Source organism: Canis lupus, chromosome 5 (genome assembly GCF_048164855.1).
Source record: "Canis lupus baileyi chromosome 5, mCanLup2.hap1, whole genome shotgun sequence".
Lineage (NCBI taxonomy): Eukaryota > Metazoa > Chordata > Mammalia > Carnivora > Canidae > Canis > Canis lupus.
Genome location: NC_132842.1, coordinates 72,568,526 through 72,594,474, shown reverse-complemented (window position 1 = coordinate 72,594,474; position 25,949 = coordinate 72,568,526). Strand labels below are relative to the sequence as shown.

Below are 25,949 nucleotides of genomic sequence, written 5' to 3'. Positions count from 1 at the left end.
CCTGATTATCTTTGGTTTTGTTTTGTTTTGTTTTTTGACCTGATTATCTTTGTACTCACAAGATTGTTCACTTTCTTTTGAGCACATTGTAATCAATGCAGAGAGGAGCTTATTCATTTCCCAAGTGGTTATGGTTATCAATGTTAGACAAGCATCTATCAGAAAAACCCAAGCTTGAATTAATTATATGTATATTATGCTTATAATTTGGGGAAGGGGAATGCATAAATAGGCTAAAAACTAGGAAAGAAATACCATTATTTAAATGGTGGAGACATAATAGCTACATTTACAAAACTCTTACTTTGTGCCAGGCCCCAAGCTGGTCACCTAAAACATAACCCATAATTTTCACTATCACTCTATAAGGATATTATGATCTCTGCTTTACAAATGAGGAAAGAGGCTCTAAGAGAAAGTAAGTAGGAAAGACAAGGTGATAACAGACAGAAAGTGGCAAACCCAATGCGTACAGGCTCATTCTCCAGACCATCGATGGATTTCTCTTCTCTGTGTAATGCTACTACTGAATGAATACATCTACCCCAGAGCCCCAAAGTCTAATCCTGACAGGAAAGTTCCTCTCACTACACTTTCCTGGTAGTCCTGAAGGAGGAAGGGTGTGGATGCCTTAGGGAGAAACAAGACCCCATACCTAGATGCAGCTGGACATCTTTCACCTCCAGGGTGCTGGACTTGCGATGCCGAGCAAGCTGGCAGGCTGCTGTCACCACACTCTCAATAAAATCATCAGCAATCTGCAGCAGCATCTGGGGAAGACAAAAGTGGGGGAGAGTAACCATGACATTGGCAGAGTAAGCTCCTGTTGCTGAGACAACTGTCTGCTTGAATCACGTATTTTGTTAGGCTTTCTATTAGAAGGCCTGGAATCAGCATTTGGGCTAAGGTGAGGATGAGGAGGAGTGAGGACAACACTAGAAACACATCAACTCATTAAGCAGGTAGACTGCAACTCACACCATTCTGAGGACTCTCATACTTTCTACCTAGAGGCTTCAACCAGCCCTCACCCTCACTCTCATGTTTTCTTCAGAATTATGTGGGAAAACAAAAGTGAATCATTATACTTCCTCACTCTTAGTTTCTAAAGTCCTTATAATAATCCTGTGGGAAAAAATGGGGCATGGATTTTATCTTCCTTCTACAGAAGGGTGCTAACTCATGGACATGCAACTGTTAAAGAGTGAAATCACGATTTGACTTCGAGGTTCCATATCCAAAACTTGGGTTCTTTCTACTTCATTATCAATTATCCTGGACTATGTGAAGAGTAAAGTCAGAATTGCGAAGCTAAAAATCTATGTGAAAAAACTGGAATTTTCATCAGTTAATACAATCCCCATGGCTTCCTCTACTGACCAAAAATAAAATTAAAACCACAGAAGACATTCCTTATTTTGCTAGGCCACTATCACATTGTCATCTTCCTATGAAATCAAATGGATGCCATCTAATGGAGAGATTCCTTCCTTCCTTTCGCTTTTTTTTTTTTTTTTTTAAGTTAGCTCTATGCCCAACATGGGGCTTGAATTCACCACCCCAAGACCAAGAGTCACATGCTATACTGACCTAGTCATCCAAGTACCCCCGACGGAGAGATTTATGATTAAACATGGCAGACCAATTTCAAAAATAACCTCCTCTCTTTCCCTAAATGCACTAAAATAACAGTAAAGGAAAAAAAAAGACATATAAATCCACAAAGATAATAAGAACAGGAGAGAAAAACTTAAGAGATCCCAATAAACTTTTTAAAAAAATTTATTCATGAGAGACACACAGAGAGGCAGAGACATAGGCAGAGGGAGAAGCAGGCTCCCTGCAGGGAGCCCAATGTGGGACTCAATCCTGGGACTCCGGGATCATACCCTGAGCCAAAGGCAGACCTCAACCACTGAGCCATCCAGGCACCTGATCCCAATAAACTTTCAAAGTAAATTTTTGCCAAAGAGGTAACAGGAAAATTGGGATCTGACTTAGCACACAGAAGGTACAACATAAGTGCCCATAGAGGGGACCCCAGTGAGAATTGAACTGATTTGCCCCCTGACATCCCTAAAAGATCCAGGATCTGGAAATGTCATCTATCAAGGAAAATTGGGCTGAGGCATGGAACTAAAAACTGGGAAATTATAGGTCTATATACAGACTGGACCCCATGCCCCCATTCTCCAAAAACAAACAAGTTACTCCTCCCCACACACATCTGACCTAGAACACAGGTTTATTCTCTAGAGAACTGAATAGGCATGGCTCTGGATTAGAACAACCAGACACAGCAGAGGTAGGGGACAGACACAGCCTTTCTCTCTTGTCTTGCTCCCAGAATATCAGAAGCTAGAGATAAACCCTCCAGATAGGAGCCTAGAGGACTTTTCTCTGGAGATGCTAAATGACTCCAGAGAAAAGACTTACAGATACCAACATGTAGAGAATCAGTTTTTTAGTGGCTTAGTCATTAAAAACAGATAGTCAAGAATACCAAACATGTGAAGAAAATCTCCAACACTAAAAAGAAAATAAACCAAAGGAGAAAAAAACGGACACAGAGGACACTAAGATAATACAGGGAAAAGAAGAAAATGTCAAAAAATCTAATTCCTCAGAGAGAAGGGTAAGAGAAGATATTACAATCATAAAATAAGAACAAAGTGGCTTGGGGATAAAAAAGATCAATTAGGGGCACCTGGCTGGGTCAGTCAATACAGCGTGCAACTCTTGATCTTGGGGTTGTGAGTTCAAGACCCATTTTGGGTGTAGAGATTACTTATAAAACAGAATCTTAAAAAAAAAAAAAAAAAAAGACCAATTAGTCAATAAGAAAACCTCATGGGAATTAAAATTTTTATGTCAAAAAACCCCCAGACATCTGGGTGGCTCAACAGTTGAGCATCTGCCTTCGGCTCAGAGCGTGATCCTGGCACGGGGATAGAGTCCTGCACGGAGCTCCCTGAGAGGAGCCTACTTCTCCCTCTGTCTCTGCCTCTCTCTCTGTCTCTCGTGAATAAATAAAATCTTTCCCAAAAACCCCACAAACAAACCCCCCCAAAACAAAAAAACTTAAAAAGGTTTAACAGATAAACTAAGGGAAATCTTCCTATCAAGTAGAACTCAGAATTTTAAAGAAATGAAAAATAAGAGAGCAAAGACAAAAAAATCCCTGAGAATTAATGCCGAAGATTCAATATACAACCGTTACTACGGAAGAAAGAGATGGGGCGCCTGGGTGGCTCAGTCAGTTAAGCATCCTACTCTTGGATTCAGCTCAGGTCTTGATTTCATGGCTCAGGAGATCAAGCTCTGCCTCAAGCTCCATGCTCAATGGGAGTCTGCTTAGATATTCTCTCCCTCACTCTCTCTCTCTCAAATAAGTAAATAAATCTTAAAAAAAAAAAAAAAGAATGAAAGAGCAAAAGCAGAGAAGAAATTATCAAAAAACTAATGTAAGAAAATAGAAATCTCACACACTACTGGTGGGAATCTAAAAGGATGCAGCATTTTTGAGAAACAGTTTATAAAAACATAGTTATCACGTGACTCCACGATTCCACTCTGCAGTATATTACCAAGAAAAATGAAAACGTATTTCTACACAAACGCCTATATATTAATATAGAAAAAAAAAAAGAAAAAACAAAAATTTGTTTAAAACCTGCACATGAGGGACACCTGGGTGGCTCAGCGTTTGAGCGTCTGCCTTTGGCTCAGGGTGTGATCCCAGAGTCCCAGGATTGAGTCCCACATTGGGCTCCCTGCATGGAGCCTGCTTCTCCTTCTGCCTGTGTCTCTGCTTCTCTCTATATATGTCTCTCATGAATAAAAAAAAAATTTTTTTTTAAAGATTTTATTTATTTATTCATAGAGACAGAGAGAGAGAGAGGCAGAGACACAGGCAGAAGGAGAAGCAGGCTCCATGCAGGGAGCCTGACGTGGGACTCGATCCAGGGTCTCCAGGATCATGCCCTGGGCTGCAGGTGGTGCTAAACTGCTGTGCCACTGGGGCTGCCCTCTCATGAACAAATAAATAAAATCTTTAAAAAAATAAAAATAAAATCTGCACATGAATGTTTATGCAACATTATTCATAGTAACCAAAAGGTGGGCACAATCTATCAACTGATGACTGGGATAAACAAAATACATATGTCCATACAATGGAAGAGTATTGGGGCAGCCCCGGGTGGCCCAGCAGTTTAACGCCACCTTCAGCCCAGGTCATGATCCTGGAGACCCTGGATCGAGTCACATGTTGGGCTCCCTGCTTGGAGCCTGCTTCTCCCTCTGCCTGTGTCTCTGCCTCTCTCTCTCTCTCTCTCTCTGTGTCTCTCATGAATAAATAAATAAAATCTTTAAAAAACAAACAAAAAAAACAATGGAAGAGTATTCAGCCATAAAAAGAAATAAGGTACTCATACCTGCTACAACATGAACTTTAAAAACATTATACTAAATAAACGAAGCCAGTCACAAACACCACATATCATATGACTCCATTTATCTGAAATGTCCAGAGTAGGCCAATCTACAGAGACAGAAAGTAGATTAGCAGTTAGTTGCTTAAGGGCTGTAGGGGGGGATCCCTGGGTGGCTCAGCAGTTTAGTGCCTGCCTTTGGCCCAGGGCCCGATCCTGGAGTCCTGGGATCGAGTCTCACATTGGGCTCCCAGCATGGAGCCTGCTTCTCCCTCTGCCTGTGTCTCTGCCTGCCTCTCTCTCTCTCTCTCTCTCTCTCTCTCTGCCTATCATAAATAAATAAATAAATCTTAAAAAAAAAGGGGGGGGCTGTAGGGGTTGGGAAAAAATGGGAGTGACTGCCAACAGGTAGGTATAGGTTTTCTTAAGGAGTGAAGAAAATGTTCTAAAAATGATTGTGTTGAGAGTTGCACAATTCAGTGAAAAGACTTAGAACAACTGAACTGTAATTTCAAATGAGTGAATTTTATGGTATATGAATTATACTTCAATAAAACTGCTACCCCACCCCCACCCTCACCCCACCCCCACACATACACACAAAGAGAGCAAATATTTTCCCTCTGGTAAAAAAATGAAAATAGGGATCCCTGGGTGGCTCAGCAGTATAGCGCCTGCCTTTGGCCCAGGGCATGATCCCGGAGTCCTGGGATCAAGTCCCACATCGGGCTCCCTGCATGGAGCCTGCTTCTCCCTCTGCCTATGTCTCCCATGAATAAATAAATAAAACCTTTTTTAAAAAATGAAAATAAAAATGAAGTCATACTGTTTTTGTAACCTGTATTTCTTTTCCCTGTCACTACATATTCCTCAGCAAAGGCAAAAAAAAAAAAAAAAAAAAAAAAAAAACCCACACACAAAAAAAGAAACTCTAAACCCCAAAATAAATAAGATCATCACATGGGTGCCTAGGTGGCTCAATTAAGCCTCTGCCTTCAGCTTGGGTCACAATCTCAGAGTCCTGGCATCAAGCCCCATGTCAGGCTCCCTGCTCAGTGGGGAGTCTACTTCTCTCTCTCCCTCTGCCCCTCGCCCTGCTTGTGCTCTAATAAATAAATAAAATCTGAAAAAAAAAAAAAATCCTGGAGATAAGGCACTCAAATTCCCAAAGTAAAAGAAGGATTCAGGAGCCCAGCACAATAAATGAAAAAAGATACATACTAAGGCTCGTATGAAATTTCAGAATAAAAAAAAGGAAGACTAAAAAAATCAGAATCAGAATAACATAAGATTTCAGGATGCCTGGATGGCTCAGGGTTGAGCGTCTGCCTGCAGCTCAGGGCGTGATCCCACGGTCCAGCGAGTGAGTACCGCATCAGGCTCCCTGTGAGGGGCCTGCTTCTCCCTCTGCCTGTGTCTCTGCCTCTATCTCTCTGTGTCTTTCATGAATAAATAAATAAATAATTAAAAAAAAAAGAATAACATAAGATTTCTTTCTTTTGGGGTGCCTGGGTGGCTCAGCAGTTAAGCACCTATCTGCCTTTGGCTCAGAGCGTGATCTGGGTCCCAGAATCGAGTCCCACATCGGGCTCTCTGCGAGAAGCCTACTCTTCTCCCTCTCCGTCTCTACTTCTCTCTCTGTGTCTCTCATGAATAAATAAACAGAATATTTTTTTTTTTAAAGTTAAAAAAAGATTTCTTTTTTTAAGCAGGCTCCTTGCTGAACTCATGACCCTAAGGTCAAGAGTTACATGCTCTATGGAGTGAGTCAGCCAGGCGCCCTGCATGATCTCTTAATAGATTTTTGAAAACAATGGAGTTTATGCCTTCATGATTGAAAGGAAAAAAATACTTTCATAATCTAATTCTAAATCCATTCAAGTTAAAAATTAAGTGTGAGGTAAGAATGTAGATATTTTCAAACATTTGCCTCTCATCCATCCTTTTGTAGGCAGTAACAACAACAACAACAAAAAAGTGCTCTAACAAAAAAAGGGAGTAAAGAAGAGGATGTGGGATCTAGGAAATAAGAGAGCCAAAGAGAAAAAAAAATAGCAAAAGGAAGACGCAGGAGGGGTTTGTTCAAGTGGCCTAAAATTAATCAGACCAGAACATTGGAGGTTTCTGAGAGTGAAATCTAAGGGAGGGGAGGACCCAAATCTGTGATTATTTTTCCATTTGGAAAACAATGTTGATAGGTGTATACTGGTGTATACTGGAGCTGATAGCAAAGGAGAACAAAAATGGCACAAACTAAATAAAAATAAGTCAATCAAGGGGGTGGCCTGACTAGTTCAGTCTGTATAGTGTGCGACTCTTGATCTCAGGGTTGTAAGTTTGAGCCCCATATTGGGTACAGAGATTACTTAAAAAAATAAAATATGGGACTCCTGGGTGGTTCAGTTGGTTAAGAGTCTGCCTTTGGCTCAGGTCACGATCCCAGGGTCCTGGGCTCAAGCCCTGCATCGGGCTTCCTGCTTGGCGAGGAATCTGCTTCTCTCTCTCTCTCTCTCTCTCCCTCATGCGTTCTCTCACTCTTTTTTTTTCTCTCTCTCAAATAAATAAAAATCTTTATTTTTTTAAAAGATTTTATTTATTTATTCATGAGACACAGAGAGAGAGAGAGAGAGAGAAAGGCAGAGACACAGGCAGAGGGAGAAGCATGCAAGGAGCCCGATGTGGGACTCGATCCCAGGTCTCCAGGATCACACCCCAGGCCGCAGGCGGCGCTAAACCACTGCGCCACTGGGGCTGCCCTAAATAAAAATCTTTAATAAAAAATTTAAAAATAAAAAAATAATATCTTTAAATTTTAAAAAGTCAATTATCAACTTTTATATGTAGTACAAAGCAGGACTTGGTTCAGTGGTGAACAATATGTACTTGGTCAGAATAATTTAAATACTGATTTCTGAGTTATCCAAAAGCTGAGATCAAACTATATTGGAAAAATGAGGGAAAGGAAAGCATGGATGGACATGTGCGAGTGGCTTAACAAAATTCTCATCTACCAGAAGTCAGTAGACAGAAATCAAAGAGTATCTGTTTCAGCGTATTACTTAGAAATATGGAGGAATATTATAGAAACAACCAAAATTGTTGAAAGTGAATGCCTATGAGCAGCAAACTAAATCCTTTTTGCCAAGCAAAAGTAGCGGCAGCTGCTAGGTATAAAGTGCTAGGCATTCTCCTAGATGACTGCTTTACAGTGATTCCATGGGACTCTCAGGATAACCCTATCGGTAAATAGTACCATACTCCACCAACACAAAAGTAAATAGAGTCTCAGAAAGCTTAAGTGACTTGTCCACGGCTACAAAGTTGGGAAGCGGCAGATCCAAGATCCAAATTCAGATCTGTCTGCCTGTAAAGTGTGTGCTCTTAATCACTGTCCTGTTTTGGCTCTCAGGGACATGGACTATGGGGTGTCCAACCCCACCTTACCTCCTCCACATCTTCATCCAATTGCTCATTAGGATCCACTTCTCTTACTAAGTCTTGTAATTTCTTCTTGGTCAATACCTACAGTTAATTGGGAGAAGATTGTTCAGCCAAGTATTAAGGAAACAGAACACCGTGTTACCCTCTAACGAAGAAATGCTGTCTATGTATTGGGTTTAGTTTCTACTTTCCAGAAGTTAACAGTGTGGCTGACCCAGTAGAATGCTATAAGACTATACTCTCATGACAGAAGTAGCCCAGGGAAAGGCTGAAAGAGCAGTGTGCAAGAGAGGCCAACATCTGTCAGTTTATTTCTGCCTCTTTTGCTCACTGTGCCTTACCTTCTATTTGCAATTTTCTGACCACAACTTGTACCGTGCCTCTGTTGCCTTTGGACATGCTCTTCCATCCTTCCTCCTATCTGCTCAGTCCATGGTGCCTTCTTTCTGCTTTTCCTAGCCCACCCAGGTAAAAGGAATCACTCCTTGGCCTCCACTGTATCCAGTGCACCCTTCTGTCACTGCCTATATTTATAAGCTTGCCTGTTTCTGACTCAATAGGCTGAAAGCTCCCTGAGGGCAGGGAACATTTGTTCATCTCTGTCTAATATTTGTGTGTGTACAACTATGATCTCTCTTTCATAAAGGAAATGTCATGTCACATACACTTGCCATTAAACAATATACGTCAAAATGCTAATCATAGTTATTTTGGCTTGGCAGTAGAATTATGGGCTCTTTATTCTTCTGTATAAGTTTCTGTGATAAGCATGTATTATCTTGAAAATAAAGAACAAAATTTTTAGATGAATATTTGTTAATTATGTGTCAGATTTATCCATTCTAGTATTACCCCTTAGTGCAAGTCTTCATTCTATGTTTTGATTTACTGTGAAAGTTTTAGACTTTGTCTTCTCTCAGTCTGCCATGGTTCCTACGTTTCTTGTCCACATACTGCCAAGTTAGTCCTCCTAAGACATGACTTTTTTTTATTGTTACTCTTATTCCTCTATTAAATATTTGCAAAGACTGTCTAATGATCAAAAGTTTCAGAGGAGACTAACTAGTATCTGCCCAGTATATTCTCCCATGACCCTCCTATACAATTTTACCTCCCTCCTGTTCCAACAGACTCCACATTAAACACACGTTAGCTTCCTATCTGCCCAACCCTCCCTACTTATCTTTGCTAGTCCCTCCCACCATTTTCTTGAAATGTCTCTCCCTCCTATTCTATCCCGCCTACAAGGCCCAAGACAAGAGACTATACTTATTTCTTGCCTCTTGTGGCTCTGGAGGGCAGAATCAGAATCATGGGCAGAAAGGAGTGGGGGTGGGGTGCTGATTTTAGAACCAGTGTAGAAAGTTAATAATGGCAGCAGCTGGACGAACTAGAAGGAGAAAAGACTAGAAGCAATGGTATTTTTATTACAGGGATAATGAATAATGAATCCATTAGTTATTTTACTATTTTATTTAAGAATTATATAGCATATAAGAAGCATATATATATTTTTTCTATATACATATATAAAAACCTGTCATAGGCAATACGTTGTTTGTGTGTAACTGTATGTACATATACATACATACACATAAACACTGCAGAGTAAACACTGATCAATGTTGTACATGATCATTTGATAAAGAACTTTAGAAGTCCAAAGGGAAAAAAAAGGCTTTCTTTTCCAGCTGAGAGGAAGAGGTAGCATCTGAGATCAACAACTCTCAAAGCATTACTGGTTCAAATCACAGATAAGAGATGCCTAGGAGAGCGAAAAGGAAGAGATGATACCTGATTGTTCTCAGGGCTGAGACGCCCTCCTGTCCCAGGAGTGCCTGGTATCTTTACCACTGTAGTGCTATTGGCCATGGAGCCTTGTGGAGGGGTGCTGGCTGGTTCCGGTTTTATGGATGAGAAATTGGAGAGGTTGATTAGGGCTGAGGGGCCAAACTGGTTCATAATCTGCCGAGCTTTGGACTTCAGCTCATAGAGCTTATCGAGATCCTGTTTCTTTTTGGAGCTGTGAGGACCAAGGCCAATCAACTGTAGAAGGAAAACAAGAGAACTAGCTCCAGAAACACCTTTAATAAAGGATAAGGTGTGAAAGTAAAATTATAGAAGGTCTGTCAGACTGGAAGGGTCTCCAGGGTAGCTGGGACAGTCACCATTTGGTACCTGTACATTAAAAATGGAGGGAATGAAGAATGTTCATTGCTCTCACCTCATATTTAGAAACCATCTCTTCTCCAAAAGTGAAATGAAATAGTCCACAAAATTAAATAAGGAAGAAAGTAAATGAAACGAGAAATCTATGTACAAAAATAAACTAGAATGAGTAAGACATTTTTGAAGACTTTGTAAAAATAGAATACTTGGTTAGGTACTACATGCATTATTTTTGAACAGCAAATAATGTTAAATTCAAATAAGTCATGGCACAATAACATACTTAAAACCCAGTCACAAAACTTAAGAAAACAGATTAGTTCATTTTGGCACTTCAAAACATGCTTAAATCTATGTCAGGTCTATGTCTAATAAACACAATTTTTAGCAACCGTTAAAAGTAAGCTGTTCTTTGTCATCAAGAGCAAATTTTCTCTGAGTGTTAGCACTCTTTTAAGTACATGCAGAGTCCCTAGCCTGGAGTAGCCAATACTCCTAAATTTTAAAGCCATGAAGTGGACTCTGTGGACAGCAGCTTTGGTGTCATCAAGATCAGAAGCACATTTACTGAGTTCTGCCAACAGTGGCCTCAACGAGCTTACTTACAGCTATCTGAGTGTCTAGATCTTTAATTACATCAGCAACGGCTGTGAGCCCGGTGAAATGAGAGGCAGCCATTTTCAAAAGCTACCTGTAAATGAACAACTGGCATCAACCACCACCCTTGCCACAGGACTATTTCAGTTGCGTGGCCTGGCACAACTTCACTGACCAGGATCCTAGCAAACTGGATGTGGCAAAACACATCCTTGTTCTTGTCTCCTATTCATACTGGACAGTGAGGAAAACATCTCCATCTCTTTCACACACAACTTTTGAAATTAATGATGATTATAGTGATATAGATTCTCTTCCAATAAAACAATGTTCTATTGTTAGGAGTAAGCTAGCAGCATATGAAAACTTGCCAAAATGGTGAAACGAACCTGCAGGAATCATGGCAGTGGTTTTCAGAACTTGTTGAAGCTTAGCAACCTGAACGAATATATCTATACCCATCAACTCTTGCCCCCTATTGCTGAGTTCCTCCCCAGCAAACTAACTCTCTGAGAAATCACCTTTCCTGGTTTGCCCTTAATAAAAGCAACTAACTATGCACTGGTTAAGTGATCAACAGAAACTTGTCCAAGAGTCAGCTGAGGGGGACAGCAGAACATTGGGTCACCTGTTTGTTTTTTAACCATATGCTTTCTTTTTCCTTACCCATAAATGTTATTAATGGAAGAATCAGGATAGGGAAATATTGTTAACATGGTAATAATTCTGTAATGCTATAAAGCCAAACTATTTCCCCACAGCAAGCTATGAAAGAGCTTTATTAAAGATTATCAGTATGTTTACCATATTGAACATATTATACCTTTCAAATAACAGTCCCACAACCTTCAAGGGGCTTCCCAAATAGAACTGAGTATTGCTCAAAATAAGACTTTTTTTAAACAGGGATTTCCATATAATAGAGTTTCTATACTAAGACCTGTAGACAAAAAATAGCCTATCTTCTCAGCACCAAATATGAATAATCATTTATTAAATTAGGAATTAACCTGAGATGCCTGGGTGCCTCAGTGTATGAGTGTCTACCCTTGGCTCAGGGCCTGATCCTAAGACCCTGGGATCGAGTTCCACATCAGGCTACCTGTGGGAAGCCTGCTTCTCCCTCTGCCTGTGTCTCTGCCTCTCTCTCACTCTCTCATGAATAAATAAAATCTTTTAAAAAATAAAAATAAAAATTTAGGAATTAACCTTAAAGAATCGCTCCAATGGCTGGCTATTAAGGAAATACAACGAATCCGTGCAATGTAAGAAAAATCTGAGTTTCTCCCTCAGAAACTAGCACTTTACTACACTGTTTTGCTGAAGAGCGAACAACAATACTTCTGCATTTTCAGTAATTCTGTATAAGCGAGCTACTTCTTTCATTAAAACAAAACAAAACGTGGGATCCCTGGGTGGCACAGCGGTTTGGCGCCTGCCTTTGACCCAGGGCGCGATCCTGGAGACCCGGGATCGAATCCCACGTCAGGCTCCCAGTGCATGGAGCCTGCTTCTCCCTCTGCCTGTGTCTCTGCCTCTCCCTCTCTCTCTCTCTCTCTCTGTGACTATCATAAATAAATAAAAATTAAAAATAAATAAATAAAACAAAACAAAACGAAACAGATAATAACCAGACACTCATTACCAGACTGACACTGCCCTTAGTTTCCTAGACCATTCCTTTATTGGGTTGGATTTAAAATACTACATTCATTTTTTTAAAAAGATTTATTTATTTATTCGTGATAGACATAGAGAGAGAGAGACAGAGAGGCAAAGACACAGGAGGAGGGAGAAGCAGGTTCCATGCCAGGAGCCTGACGTGGGACTCGATCCCAGGACTCCAGGATCGCGCCCTGGGCCAAAGGCAGGCGCTAAACCACTGGGCCACCCAGGGATCTCCTAAAATACTACATTCAGATGGGTGATGATTACATGGGCTTATGTCAAATACATCACACTGAATATTTAAGATCCGTGCATTTTACTGTATATAAATCATACCACAATTAAGGACGATAAATCAAATCTCCCACCCCTCACCGAAATAAGTAAAGGATTATACTCTCAGGTAATTATCCCAGAAAAATGAATACTTGTGCTCCCACGCAAACCTATATACTAATGTTCATTCCATTTAGCAGAGGGAAAATATAGATCATTGAATAAATTATGGTATATGAGTACATCTGGAAAACATCTGGTTCATGTTTAAAATTTAAATATTTGATCCACCTGGAATGAGAGGGGACTATATATTCCTCCCTTCATACTCTCCTCTATATTTGTTGGATCAAATATTTAAACCTTAAATATAAAATAATATGCTAGAATATAGGAGATTTTTTAAAATTCTGAAATCTAAACCTCTCATTTTGTACAAAAACTAATTCAAAATGGATCATAGACTTTATTATTTTTTTAAAGATTTTATTTTATTTTTTAAAAATTTTTATTTATTTATGATAGTCACAGAGAGAGAGAGAGAGAGAGAGAGAGAGGCAGAGACACAGGCAGATGGAGAAACAGGCTCCATGCACCGGGAGCCCGATGTGGGATTCGATCCCAGGTCTCCAGGATCGCGCCCTGGGCCAAAGACAGGCGCCAAACCGCTGCGCCACCCAGGGATCCCATAGACTTTATTATTATTATTATTTTAAGATTCTGTTTATTTGAGAGAGAGGGAGAGAGATAGAGAGAGCACAAGCATGGGGGAGAGGGAGAAGCAAGTTCCCTGCTGAGCCAGGAACCTGATGTGGGGCTCGATTCCAGGACCCTGAGACCACAACCTGAGCCAAAAGCAGACACTTAATCAACTGAGCCATCAAGGCACCCCGGATCATAAACTTTATTTTTTTTAAATTTTTATTTATTTATGATAGTCACAGAGAGAGAGAGAGAGAGAGAGAGGCAGAGACATAGGCAGAGGGAGAAGCAGGCTCCATGCACCGGGAGCCCGATGTGGGATTTGATCCCGGGTCTCCAGGATCGCGCCCTGGGCCAAAGGCAGGCGCCAAACCACTGCGCTACCCAGGGATCCCCGGGATCATAAACTTTAAAGTAAAATGTACAACTAATAAAACTTTTAGGAAAAAAATCTTTGGGCTCTAGCTAGGCAAGGTTCTTAGACTTGACACCAAATGCACAATCAATAAAAGGAAATGCTGGAAAATTGGCCCTCATCAAAATAAAAGTTTCTTCTGTGAAAGCCCCATGTGGAAAGGATAAAAAGACAAGATATAGACTATGAGAAAATATTTACAAAGTACATATCAAACAAAAGACTTGTAACCAGAATGCGTAAAGAACTCTCAAAACTCAACGGTTTTTTTTTTAAGTAATTCAGTCACAAAACGGAGAGAAGATACGAACAGACATTTCACCAAAGATACACAGATGGCAAATGAAGTACAGGAAAAGATGTTCAACATCTTCAGTTACTAAGGAAAGGGCAAATTAACCCTGCAATGAGGTGGCTCATCCGCCTAAGTGTCTGCATTAGGCTGGGGTCATGATCCCAGGGTTCTGGGATCAGGCCCAACATGGGGCTCCCTGCCTGCTTCTCCTCCTCCCTCTGCTTGTGCGCTCTCTCTAATAAATGAATAAATAAAATCTTAAAAAAAAAGATCTGCAGTGAGATAAAACCACACATCTATCAGTATGACTAAAATAAAAAATAGTGATAGCACCAATGTTGACAAGGATGAAGAGAAACTGGATCACTGGTACATTGCCAGTGGGAATGGAAACAGTATAGCCACTCTGTAAAAATAGTTTGCAGTTTCTTAAAAAATTTAAGTATGTACTATCACAGAGGAGCCAAAAGAGACATGAAGACAAATGGAAAAACTAAGATCTGAATAAATCATGGACTTCAGTTAATAATACCGAACCGATGATACTGAACCAATAATACTGAACCAATACATCAATATTGGTTCATTACTTGGAACAAATGTGCCCTACTAATGTAAGATGTTATTATGGAGAAACTCGGTGCAGAGTGTACAGAAACTGTATTATCTTTCCAATTTTTCTATAAAGCTAAAACTGTTCTAAGAAATAGTTCATTTTAAAAAGAAAAAGGGAGGGGGGCCCCAGTGGCTCAGCGGTTTAGCGCCGCCTTCAGCCTGGGGTGTGATCCTGGTGACCCGGGATCGAGTCCCATTTCGGGCTCCCTGCATGGAGCCCGCTTCTCCCTCTGCCTGTGTTTCTGCCTCTCTCTCCCTGTGTCTCTCATGAATAAATAAATAAAATATTAAAAATAAATAAATAAATAAATGAAAAAGGGAGGAGCATCTGGCTGGCTTAGTCAATAGGGCATGCAACTCTTTTTTTAAAGATTTATTTTAGAGAGAGGCAGATTAGTGAGGCTGTCAGGGACTGGGTGGCAGGGAACCAGATGTGGTTATAAAAGGGCAATAGGAGGACCTTTGTGATGGAATCATCATCTGTAATGATGGATTAAAGAATCTACAAAAAAAATACTCTGGTTTCTTTTCAGATTGAATAAATCTTTCGCCTTTTGCTAAAAAAAAATAATAATCTACAAAAATGACTAAATTGTATAGACTTAATCCATATACACCCACAAATGAATACAAGTAAAACTAGGTAAATCTGAGTAAGACTGGTGAATTATACCAATGTTGATATCCTGATTGTCACAGTAGACAACAATCTTTCAAAACGTTACCATTGGGGAAAACTGAGCAAAGTTCACAAGGGAATTCTCTGTATTATTTCTTTTTTTTTTTTTTTTAATTTTTTTAAGGTATTTATTTATTTATTTATGATAGTCACAGAGAGAGAGAGAGGCAGAGACACAGGCAGAGGGAGAAGCAGGCTCCATGCACCGGGAGCCCGACGTGGGATTCGATCCCGGGTCCCCAGGATCGCGCCCCGGGCCAAAGGCAGGCGCCAAACTGCTGCGCCATCCAGGGATCCCTCTGTATTATTTCTTATTGACTGTGCATAGATCTACAATTGTCTCAACTTTTAAAAACAGGAAAAAATATTCTCAGCAGTAAATGAAAAGCACTTCTCACAGGCGCCTGGGTGTGTCAGTTAAGCTGCCAACTCTTGAGTTTCGCCCAGGTCATGAGCTCGGGATTGTGGGATCATGTCCTGCATCAGGCTCGTGGAGTCCATTTGGGATTCTCTTTCTCCTTCTTGCACGCCCTGACCCCTGCTCGTGTTCCCACTCACTTGGCCTCTTTCTCTCTCTCTAAATAAATCAAATCTTTAAAAAGAGAGAGAGAGAGAGACAGAGAGAGAGAAGCCCTCCTAAAGATGATGCAAAGCCCAGGAGCCATAAAAGACTGACATGTTCAATCATATAAAAAAAAAATGCTTGAAAAATAAATAAATAGGGATGCCTGGGTGGCTCAGTGGTTGTGCATCTGCCTTCGGCATGGGTCATGATCCCGGAGTCCCCAGATTGAGTCCCACATCGGGCTCCCTGCATGGAGCCTGCTTCTCCCTCTGCCTATGTCTTTGCCACCACCCCTCCTTAATAAATAAATAAATCTTTTTAAAAAAGAAAAATGAAAAGAAAGAAAAACAAATTTTATATAAAAATTAAAATGTCTGCATGGCAACAAACATAATAAAGTTAAAGGACAAAAGACAAACTAGCAAAAATATATGGAATGTATCAAAGACAAAGGACTAATTTCTGTTACATATAAAAAATACCTAAACTTCAATAAGCACCCAAACACCCAAAGAAAAATTGCAAAACAAACCAAAAAAACAAACAAAAAACCCCAACAGTACAATAAATTAAAATAGTCCTTAAAGGTACGAAATAATCCTTATTCTCATTCATAATAAAAATACAAATTAGAACCATTCTTCCGGGCAGCCCTGGTGGCTCAGCAGTTTAGCACTGCCTTCAGCCCAGGGCCTGATCCCGGAGACCCAGGATCGAGTCCCGCATCGGGCTCCCTGCATAGAGTCTGCTTCTCCCTCTGCCTGTGTCTCTGCTTCTCTCTCTCTCTCTCTTTCTGTGTCTCTCATGAATAAATAAATAAAATCTTTAAAAAAAAAAAATCTTCCTTTGGCAATGATGAAAAAGTTGTATACATATTGTTTGAAAGTTTTATAAAGAAATAGTCATTTCACACATTGTTGAACAGGAGGGGGAGGATATTAAATTTGTTGGTCTCTACAAACAGCTACTTGGCAGTACTACCATAATTAGAAAAGATGTATTAGGGTATCTAGGTGGCTCAGTCAGTTGAGTGTCTGATTCTTGATTTGGCTCATGTCATGATTCAAAGTCATGAGATCAAGCCCCAAGTTGGGCTCCATGCTGTGCATGGAGCCTGCTTAAGATTCTCTCCCTCAAAAAAAAAAAAAAAAAAAAAAAAAAAAAATTCTCTCACTCTGGCATTCCCTCACCCTGCTCACACGTGTTCTCTCTTAAAAAAAAAAAAAAAAGCAAAACATATTGTTTTGATCCCATAGTTCCATCTTTATTTTTAAAGATTTTATTTATTTATTCATGAGAGACAGAAAGAGAGACAGAGAGAGAGGCAGAGACACAAGCAGGCTCCACGCAGGGAGCCTGATGTGGGACTCGATCCTGGGTCTCCAGGATCACGCCCTGGGATGAAGGCAGGCGCTAAACCGCTGAGCCACCCAGGCTGCCCCCATAGTTCCATCTTTAGCAATTTATATTATAGTTGGACTTTTAAAAAAATATTTTATTTATTCATGAGAGAATAACACACACACACAGCGGCAGAGACACAGGCAGAGAGAGGGAGAAGCAGGCTCCACGCAGGGAGCCTGACGTGGGACTTGATCCTGGGTCTCCAAGATCACGACTTGGACTGAAGGCAGCGCTAAACTGCTGAGCCACCCGGGGCTGTCCTATAGTTGGGCTTCTATGTAAAGGTTTCAATTAGCAATAATCGGCCTCCGATAAACGTCATTGGCTATGATACTTCCACTGTGCAAAGCTTGGACTTCTATGTAAACAGAATACTATACATGTGAGGAATATCAACCTAAATGTCCATCAAACGTGATGTAGCTGGGGATCCCTGGGTGGCGCAGCGGTTTGGTGCCTGCCTTTGGCCCAGGGCGCGATCCTGGAGATCTGGGATCGAATCCCACGTCGGGCTCCCGGTGCATGGAGCCTGCTTCTCCCTCTAACTCTCTCTCTCTCTCTCTCTCTGTGTGACTATCATAAATTTTAAAAAATTAAAAAAAAAAAGTGATGTAGCTAAATAGGGGTGCCTGCGTGGCTCAGTCACTTAAGCGTCTGCCTCTGGCTTAGGTCATGATCCTGGAGTTCTGGGCTCAGAGGGGACTCTGATTCTACCTCTTCCTCTGCCCCTCTCCCCATTCGTGTTCTCAGGCTCACTCATTCACACTCTCAAATAAATAAATAAAATCTTTAAAAAAAAACTGATCTAGTTAAATAAATTAAGGTATAACCACATAGTGAAATATATTGAAAAGTGTAAGACTCATGGAAATATTAAGCTGAATGAAAGAATCCAGGACTGCCTGGCTGGCTCAGTCAGAAGAGCACACGACTCTTGATCTCGGTCGTGAGTTCAAGCCCCATGTTGGGTGTAGAGTTACTTAAATAAAATTTTAAAAATTAAAAAAAATAATAAATGAAAGAATTCAGTCAAAAAGACCACATGTTAAAAAAAAAAGGACCACATGTATGATTCCATTTATATGAAATGTCCAGAATAGACAAATCTACACACACAGAAAGTAGATTAGTGGTTGCCAGGGCGGAGGGGGGTAGGAGAGGGATAGGGATTGACTGCTGATAATAGAGGATTTTAGGGGGGATAAAAATAATCTGAAATTAGATTATGATGATAACTGCACAACCCTGAATATCCAAAAATGCCACTGAACCGTACATCTGATAATTGTGAATTGTATGATATGTGAATAGCATCTCAATAAAACTGCTTTGGAAAAACAAGGAAGCTCATGAAGTGACCTTTAAGATACACTGTTCATTGAAAATGCAAGGTATAGGGATCCCTGGGTGGTGCAGCGGTTTAGCGCCTGCCTTTGGACCAGGGTGCGATCCTGGAGACCCGGGATCAAATCCCACGTCAAGCTCCCGGCATGGAGCCTGCTTCTCCCTCTGCCTATGTCTCTGACTCTCTCTCTCTCTCTGTGACTATCATAAATAAATAAATAAATACATAAATAAATAAATAAATAAATAAATAAATAAAAAAGAAAATGCAAGGTATGGAAGAGTATAATTTGTTGTCATTTATTAAAAGACAAAAAAAGACATATAATTGTAAATGCATAAATTATTCCTGGAAAGATACATAAACTGATAACAGCAATTATCTTGGTGGGGAGGGGAACGGTAGTATCTGGGTGGCCTATGAGACCAAAGGGGAATATTTACTTTTCATTATACACCTCAAATTCTGCATATGTTATCTATGAAAAAAGAATTAGCATACTATTGGATTTGTTTCCTCTGAAAAAATAGGTAATTCTGACAACTGTTTTTAAAAATATAACAAAAAATCGGGGCGCCTGGATGGCTCAGTTAGTCGAGTGATCGACTCTTCATTTCAGCTCAGGTTATGATTTCAGGGTCAAGGGATCACACTCTGTTGGGCTCCGTGCTCAGCAGGGAGTCTGTTTGAGATTCTCTCTCCCGTCCCTCTGCCTTTCCCCTACATTGCACATGTCTAAGATTAAAAAAAAAAATCTTAAAAATAACAAAAAAATATATCAGTAACAACAAAAATGAACATTGATTTATATCTCACACCTTATACAAAAACAAACTCAAAAGTGATCACAGACTTAAAAATAGAAAACTATAAAACTTTTACAAGAAAGCACAGGGAAGGGATGCCTGGGTGGCTCAGCGGTTTGAGTGTCTGCCTTTGGCTCAGGGTGTGGTCCCAGAGTCTCAGGATCGAGTCCCACCCACATCAGGTTCCTTGCATGGAGCCTGCTTCTCCCTCTGCCTGTCTCTCTCTCTCTCTCTCTCATGAATAAATGAATAAAATCTTTTATTTTTTTTTTGAATAAAATCTTTTAAAAAGACAAAAGACTAAGTCTTTTGACTTAGTCATATGTCAAATGACTTTATGACTTATGACTTTAGTCATAGACTAAAAGAAAATATTTACAAATTACATATCTGACAAACAACTTGTATCCAGGATATGTAAAGAACTCTCAAAATTAAACAATAAGAAAACAAACAGCCCAATTAAAAAATGGGCAAAAATTCTGAACAGATCCCTCACCTAAGAAGATATACAGATGGCAAATAAACACATGAAAAGATACTCAATATCATTAGTCATCTGGGAAATGCAATTAGGCAAATGAGTAACCACTAAATACTATTAGAATAATAAAATTTTTGTTAAATAGACAAGTGCTGGAGAAGTAATTGAATAACTGAAAACGTCATATATTTCTGTGTGAATGTAAAATGGTACAATCTCTTTGGAAAACTTTGGAAGTTTTTTTTTTTTTTCTCGAGATCTTATATATTTATCTGAGAGACAGGGAGAAAGAGTGACATACCACAAGTGGGGTAGAGGAGCAAAGGGAGAAGCTGACTCCCTGACAAGCAGAGAGCCTGACTCAGGGCTGGATCTTAGGACCCGGGGATCATGACCTGAGTGGAAGGCAGATGCCTGACCAACTGAGCTATCTAAGCACCCCGGTTTGGCAGTTTTTCTTTTTCCTTTTTTTTTTTTTTTTTTTTTTTTTAAGATTTTATTCATCCATTCATGAGAGACACAGAGAAAGAGAGAGGCAGAGACATAGGCAGAGGGAGAGGGAGAAGCAGGCTCCACGCAGGGAGCCCAATGTGGGACTTGATCCCGGGACTCCAGGACCAAGCCCTGGGCTGAAGGCAGACGCTCAACCACTGAGCCACCCAGGCATCCCGGCAGTTTCTTATAAAGTTAAATATATAGGGTTGCCTGGGTGGCTTAAGCGTCCTGCCTTCAGCTCAGGTCATGATCCCAGGACCTTGGGGATCAAGCCTCACATCGGGCTCCTTGCTCAGTGGGGAGCCTGCTTCTTCCTCCCCTTCTGCCTGCCTCTCCCCCTCCTTGTGCTCTGTCAAATAAATAAAATCTTTAAAAAAATGTTAAATATATACTTATATGACCCAGTAATCCCACTCTTTGGTATTTACCCTAAAGAAATAAAAACTTATATTCAACAAAAATTGGTATGTGAATGTTTATAGCAACATTATTTATAACTGTCAAAAGCTGAAACAATCCAGTATCCTTCAATGGGTGAACTATGACTATATATCCATACAATGGAATACTACTTAGCAATAGTAAGAACTACTGATATGTGCAACAACATGGATAATCTCAAATGCATATGCTAAGTGGAAGAGGCAAGACTCAAAAGGCTACTAACTGTATGATTCCATTTATATGACACTCTGGAAAAGGCAAAACTATATGGATGGAGAGAACAGATTAGTAGTTGCCAGTGGCTTGGGGTAGGCTAGGATTGGACTACAAAGGAGCAGCATAAAGGAAATTTTGGGGGTGGTGGAACTTTTAGGTAAGAGTGTTATGGTGCTTATGTGACAGTATGCATTTGTCACAACTCATAGAACTGTACCCTCATAAGGGTGGATTTTTGGTACGGAAATTTAAAAATAAAACATCACAACAATTCTGAAATGGTCAGTGCCTCCACTTCCAAATTACCTGTTTACTGACAACTTTCATCAAGTCAAATTATGGATGATGCTGACCAAGCACAATGGAATGAAGTGACTGTAAATAACCTGAATTCTATTATGTAATATACCATGGTTGCCTTTGGGCTACTCAAATTTCTAATGCTCACTTACTTGGAATGCCAAGAAATAGGGAAGTAGTACAGTGTAAAAACAAAGACATTAACTGTGGGACAGTTAACAATTATAATAGTAAACTAGCATTTACTATGTGGAAATCACACGCTATGGGATTTACAAAATAAGTCCAGAAAGTCCATGCCCCAGTTATCAAGAGTAAAAATTATTTAGTAATTTTATCAAAACAAGATTATGTGGCTGGGAGTTCAATTAAATACTGGGTCTAGGGATCCCTGGGTGGCGCAGCGGTTTGGCGCCTGCCTTTGGCCCAGGGAGCGATCCTGGAGACCCGGGATTGAATCCCACATCGGGCTCCCGGTGCATGGAGCCTGCTTCTCCCTCTGCCTGTGTCTCTGCCTCTCTCTCTCTCTCTCTCTGTGACTATCATAAAAAACAAACAAACAAACAAACAAATAAATAAATAAATACTGGGTCTATCCACCCTCCCCTTTACCAGCTGCATTTAAACTATGGTTGACAGGCTCAGGACAACAAGCCCTAACTGCTTTTCCTTCTAACAGCTTGTACCTCAAACAAAAACCGAGTTATAACTCTATTACTGTATAAAGAGGATCTGATTTTTCAGAGGGTAAGAGATGTGGGGATGGCTTGTATTAGTTATAAGACCATACCTTTTAGAGACATCTGTTCCATTAACAGATTTTTTTTTTAAGATTTTATTTCTAAGTTTACACCCAATATTGGGGGCTTGAACTTAAAATCTTGAGATCAAAAATTGCATGCTCCTCCATCTGAGCCAGCCAAGCACCCTACAGATTCCCTCCCTTTAAAATATATATATTTTTTTAAGTGAAGAGAGTAAGGGAGTAGAAGACCAGATTGTCTTTAAAACCCTTTAACTTCTGAAATGTTTAGGAGTTATTTAAACAAATGCTGGGGTGAAGGAGACTACCAGGATGATAGCATAAAAGCCCTATCATTGTGGTGACTGACTTAACTTAATGACTGGGTTTTCTACCTGTTTCTCTCCTCACTGCTTCTAGATGTATCTAAATGAACTCCTATTTCCCAGCCTAAAAAAAAAAAAAAAAAAAAATCAACTAATTGCATTCTGTAAGACTTGAGAGCAACAGAAACATGGAATTTTTTTCCCACTAGTTCTTTGACTAGTTTGGTCCCATTTAGGTAGTTTTGATTTAACAGAAAGGCAGTAGAGTGATCAAGGGCATGGACTCTGGTGGCAGTGTCTGGGTTCAAGTACCAACTCTGCCACTTATTAATTAGCTTTATGTCCCTGAGCAAGTTATCTAATCTCTTTATGCCTAAATAATTTCCTCATTTGAAAAATTTAGTCATAAAGTATATCTCATGGGATTATTGTGACAATATATTGAGATTCTGTATATAAAGCACCTTGAAGAGTGCCCGGCACATGGAAAGTACAAATAAATGTTTGCTAATATTATATAATATACATGCTCTTCTTTTCTAGATCTTAGTTCTAAAAAATCAGCATATTAAAACTAAAAGGTTTTCCCATTGTAGTATGTGATGTGGCCTCCTATAACCATTTTTTTTGACTATAGACATTAAAAAAAAAAACAACAGTGACTAAAAAATAAAATGGTAGTGGTAAATAGTCAACAAGAGGCTGATGAGGGGTACTATGGCATAGGGAAGACTGAAGTCAAGAGGGTTGGGTATCATCCTACTTCTGCCACTGAGTTATGTAAGCTTCCTTTGACCAGAGTTTCTACATCTATAATTGAGTAGGATCAGACAAATTTTAAAATCCCTTCTGGCTTTAAGAATTAATGTAAGATTTTCAGATTAAGTTCATATGTACCAATTTCAGTTTGTCTTCTGCACCCAGCGCACCTGTACTGCACGTACAGTACAATCTAAACACTGCTGGAATCTTATCTCCAAAGTATCTGGGGGCTTTCCATGAAGACTGCAGGTCAAAAGTAATATGTTCTATATTCATATCTGCTCTAACAATGATTTTCTGATCAGGTCCTTTGAAATACTATTATAATAACTCAATGCTAGAGCCACAAATGAGTGAAATAAGTACATTTTGCAAATGTAAATGAGGATATTAACTCAGGAATAAGTTACCATTAATTAAACCATCAAGTACTTTGAAATGGTGGCATGGGCATGCTTTACTTCATAATTTGGTGTAAGTTTTTATCACTTGCATACAGTAGAGGCATTTGCAAATAGTCTAACCCTTTGGGAGAAAACAATAGTTTCAGCTAAGTTAGCCCAATTTCCCTGATCATCTACTTCATGTTACAATTAATTGTAAAGTTAATCCAACTTAAGTTCTTGTTCTTCAATTTGGTCTTTCTTGGCCTCTTCAATTTAAAATTAAATATATCTTACTCTATTGTGAAGAAAAGCTCTATTCAGGTCCCATTTTTCTATCTTGACTGCCTTATGCTTATTTAAAAACACAGTAATTTAGTTCTCCTCAAATACTACACTAGACAAGGACCCTAACAAGTTATAGTACTTGACATTAAGAGACATCTTAAAGAGGAGGAGAGTGCTTTCATTCAATGATATGTTCTGTATAACTCTTATTTCTATTTTGTTGATGGGCAAACTGATATATGGAGAAGAATTCAATTAGAAAAGTTGAAAAAAAGTTAGTCAAACACATAACTGGGTTTGACTGGGGCTGGGTCACTTAGTACCATGTGTTTTCAGGCAGGGTGACTTAATCTCTCGGAATCAATTTCCGTATCTGTATGATGGGACTCCCAACATCTAACCCGTGGGGCTGTGATAATTAAATGATACAACATTTGGAAGTGCTTATGATGGTGCCTAATTGGTCTGAGTAGGTTTCAGTAAAAGATATTATTGAAGGGAAGTGACTGGCCCAAGTATCCCTGACATTTTTACCTAAAAGCAGCCACCTCCAGTAAATGCTTATACTAAAAATACAGGATACAACTTACTTAACTTCAACTTTCCAAACAGCTTACTGTATTTCTTTGGGTGGACGGATGGGTTTAAAGGTTCTCTCAACTGGTTAAGTGAGATTCATGGTATCGAGGTCAATATAGTGACAAGCCTCAAAGTACTCAATTTGTAAAAATTTCCCTCTTGAGTCTGACGTTAAAGCAAAGATTCCAGAAGCATGTTTTCAAGGATATTAGCCAAGGTTCTCCTACTTCCTGGGCACAGCAGGGTACTATTATCAAAATTATGATCTAATCAATCATTGCCTCACCTCCATCCTGTGCCTTCTTTGGACCTTAGCCTCTTTAGATATAAAACAGGAGTTTAAAAAAGATTATCTTTCTGGGCCATCCTGTCCTCCCGTCTAACATTCTTTGGTTTGATATGCAGAGATCTGTGCTCCATCAGGGTCGAGTGGAATGGTATTTAAAGCACTTATCGAGCATAGAACTGAGTTCAAACGGCTTCGACTTCACATCAGAGCTTCGTTAAGAATGAAGCAGAAAACGGAGATGCTTGCATGTGGGCTTTCCTAGATAAAGTATCTGACACAAGAAAAGCCTGCCAAACGCCGAGCAGGCAGCGCGAAGGAAGGGTCTTCTTCCCCTGAATACATCCTTTACCACTCAGGATTCAGAGAATGTGATGGGGAAAGAAAAAAAAAAAAAAGAAAAGAAAAAAGAAAAAAGAAAAAAACGGATCCCTAGATCTTTTCCAAACTCTCTCCCTTTCCCTTGGAGGCTGATCTCCTCGCAGCCATGACCCCTTACACTCCCCGCTTTGGGGGAGCTCGGGTCCTCACTGCCCGGTTCCCTCAGGTACTTCGGAGTCTCCAAGCCCTGATCCCGTCCCCAGAGAAGCCCATCTTCACTGCCCGCTGCGGTTCCTTCCAAACCCAAGTGTTCTCTGAGTCCTCGCTGCCCTGTTTCTGAATCCTTAGGAGCGTGGATCTTCACTGTCCCGCTTCTGTCTCTTAGGAGCCCAAGTCCTCGCGGCTCCGCTCTTACCCTTCGGAAGCCCGTGTCTTCACGCCCCTTTCCGTTCCGACCCTCTCCTCTCGAGGAGCACGGGTCCTCACAATCCTGTCCCTCGCACCCCGCTTTCCATCAGGTGCCGGGGAACTCACATCCATCCCCGTTCCCTAAGTCCCGTCTCCAGCCCGGGTCCCCACAGCCGCGTCTTCTCCGAGCCCCGAGCCCCTTAGTCCCGTCCCAACAGCCTGATTCCTCGCACAACCCGGTCTCCTCCACAACCTGGTTCTTCAAACACTGACCCACTGTGGGTCTGGGTCCTGACTCCCTCCTCCCGCTCTTCTTCCTCAACTGCCAGGGCCCAAGACTCACAGGCAGCAGCGTCTATCTCCCCATGATATGCGGAGACTGCCCCAGTGAAGCGTTCGTCTCAGCAGCCGGTCCGACTGCTCGGCCCTCCCCGAGTACTTCCGGCACCGCTCCCCGCCTCCAACCCGGAAACGCGCGGCTCTTCCGGCCGGCGGGCGCGCGCCT

General features: G+C 40.5%; 1 protein-coding gene and 1 pseudogene across 6 annotated transcripts in view; both read right to left on the bottom strand.

Moving 5' to 3' along the window:
- TAF12 (TATA-box binding protein associated factor 12) overlaps positions 1 to 25,947 on the bottom strand; it is a 52,660-nt gene extending 26,713 nt beyond the window's left edge. For 5 of the 6 annotated variants that reach the window (XM_072827471.1, XM_072827476.1, XM_072827472.1 and 2 more), the window contains exons 1-5: positions 25,788 to 25,914; positions 10,650 to 10,734; positions 9,669 to 9,920; positions 7,878 to 7,955; positions 656 to 770 (exon numbers count right to left, since the gene is read on the bottom strand). In XM_072827471.1, coding sequence (XP_072683572.1) covers positions 656 to 770; positions 7,878 to 7,955; positions 9,669 to 9,920; positions 10,650 to 10,721 — 517 coding nt within the window. In that variant the 5' untranslated portion in view covers positions 10,722 to 10,734; positions 25,788 to 25,914. Of the gene's footprint in view, positions 1 to 655; positions 771 to 7,877; positions 7,956 to 9,668; positions 9,921 to 10,649; positions 10,735 to 25,787 lie in introns of all 6 variants that reach the window. The other variant, XM_072827477.1, reaches the window with a different exon arrangement.
- On the bottom strand, positions 17,504 to 17,610 carry LOC140634569 (U4 spliceosomal RNA; annotated as a pseudogene).
- Positions 25,948 to 25,949: the final 2 nt, after the last annotated feature.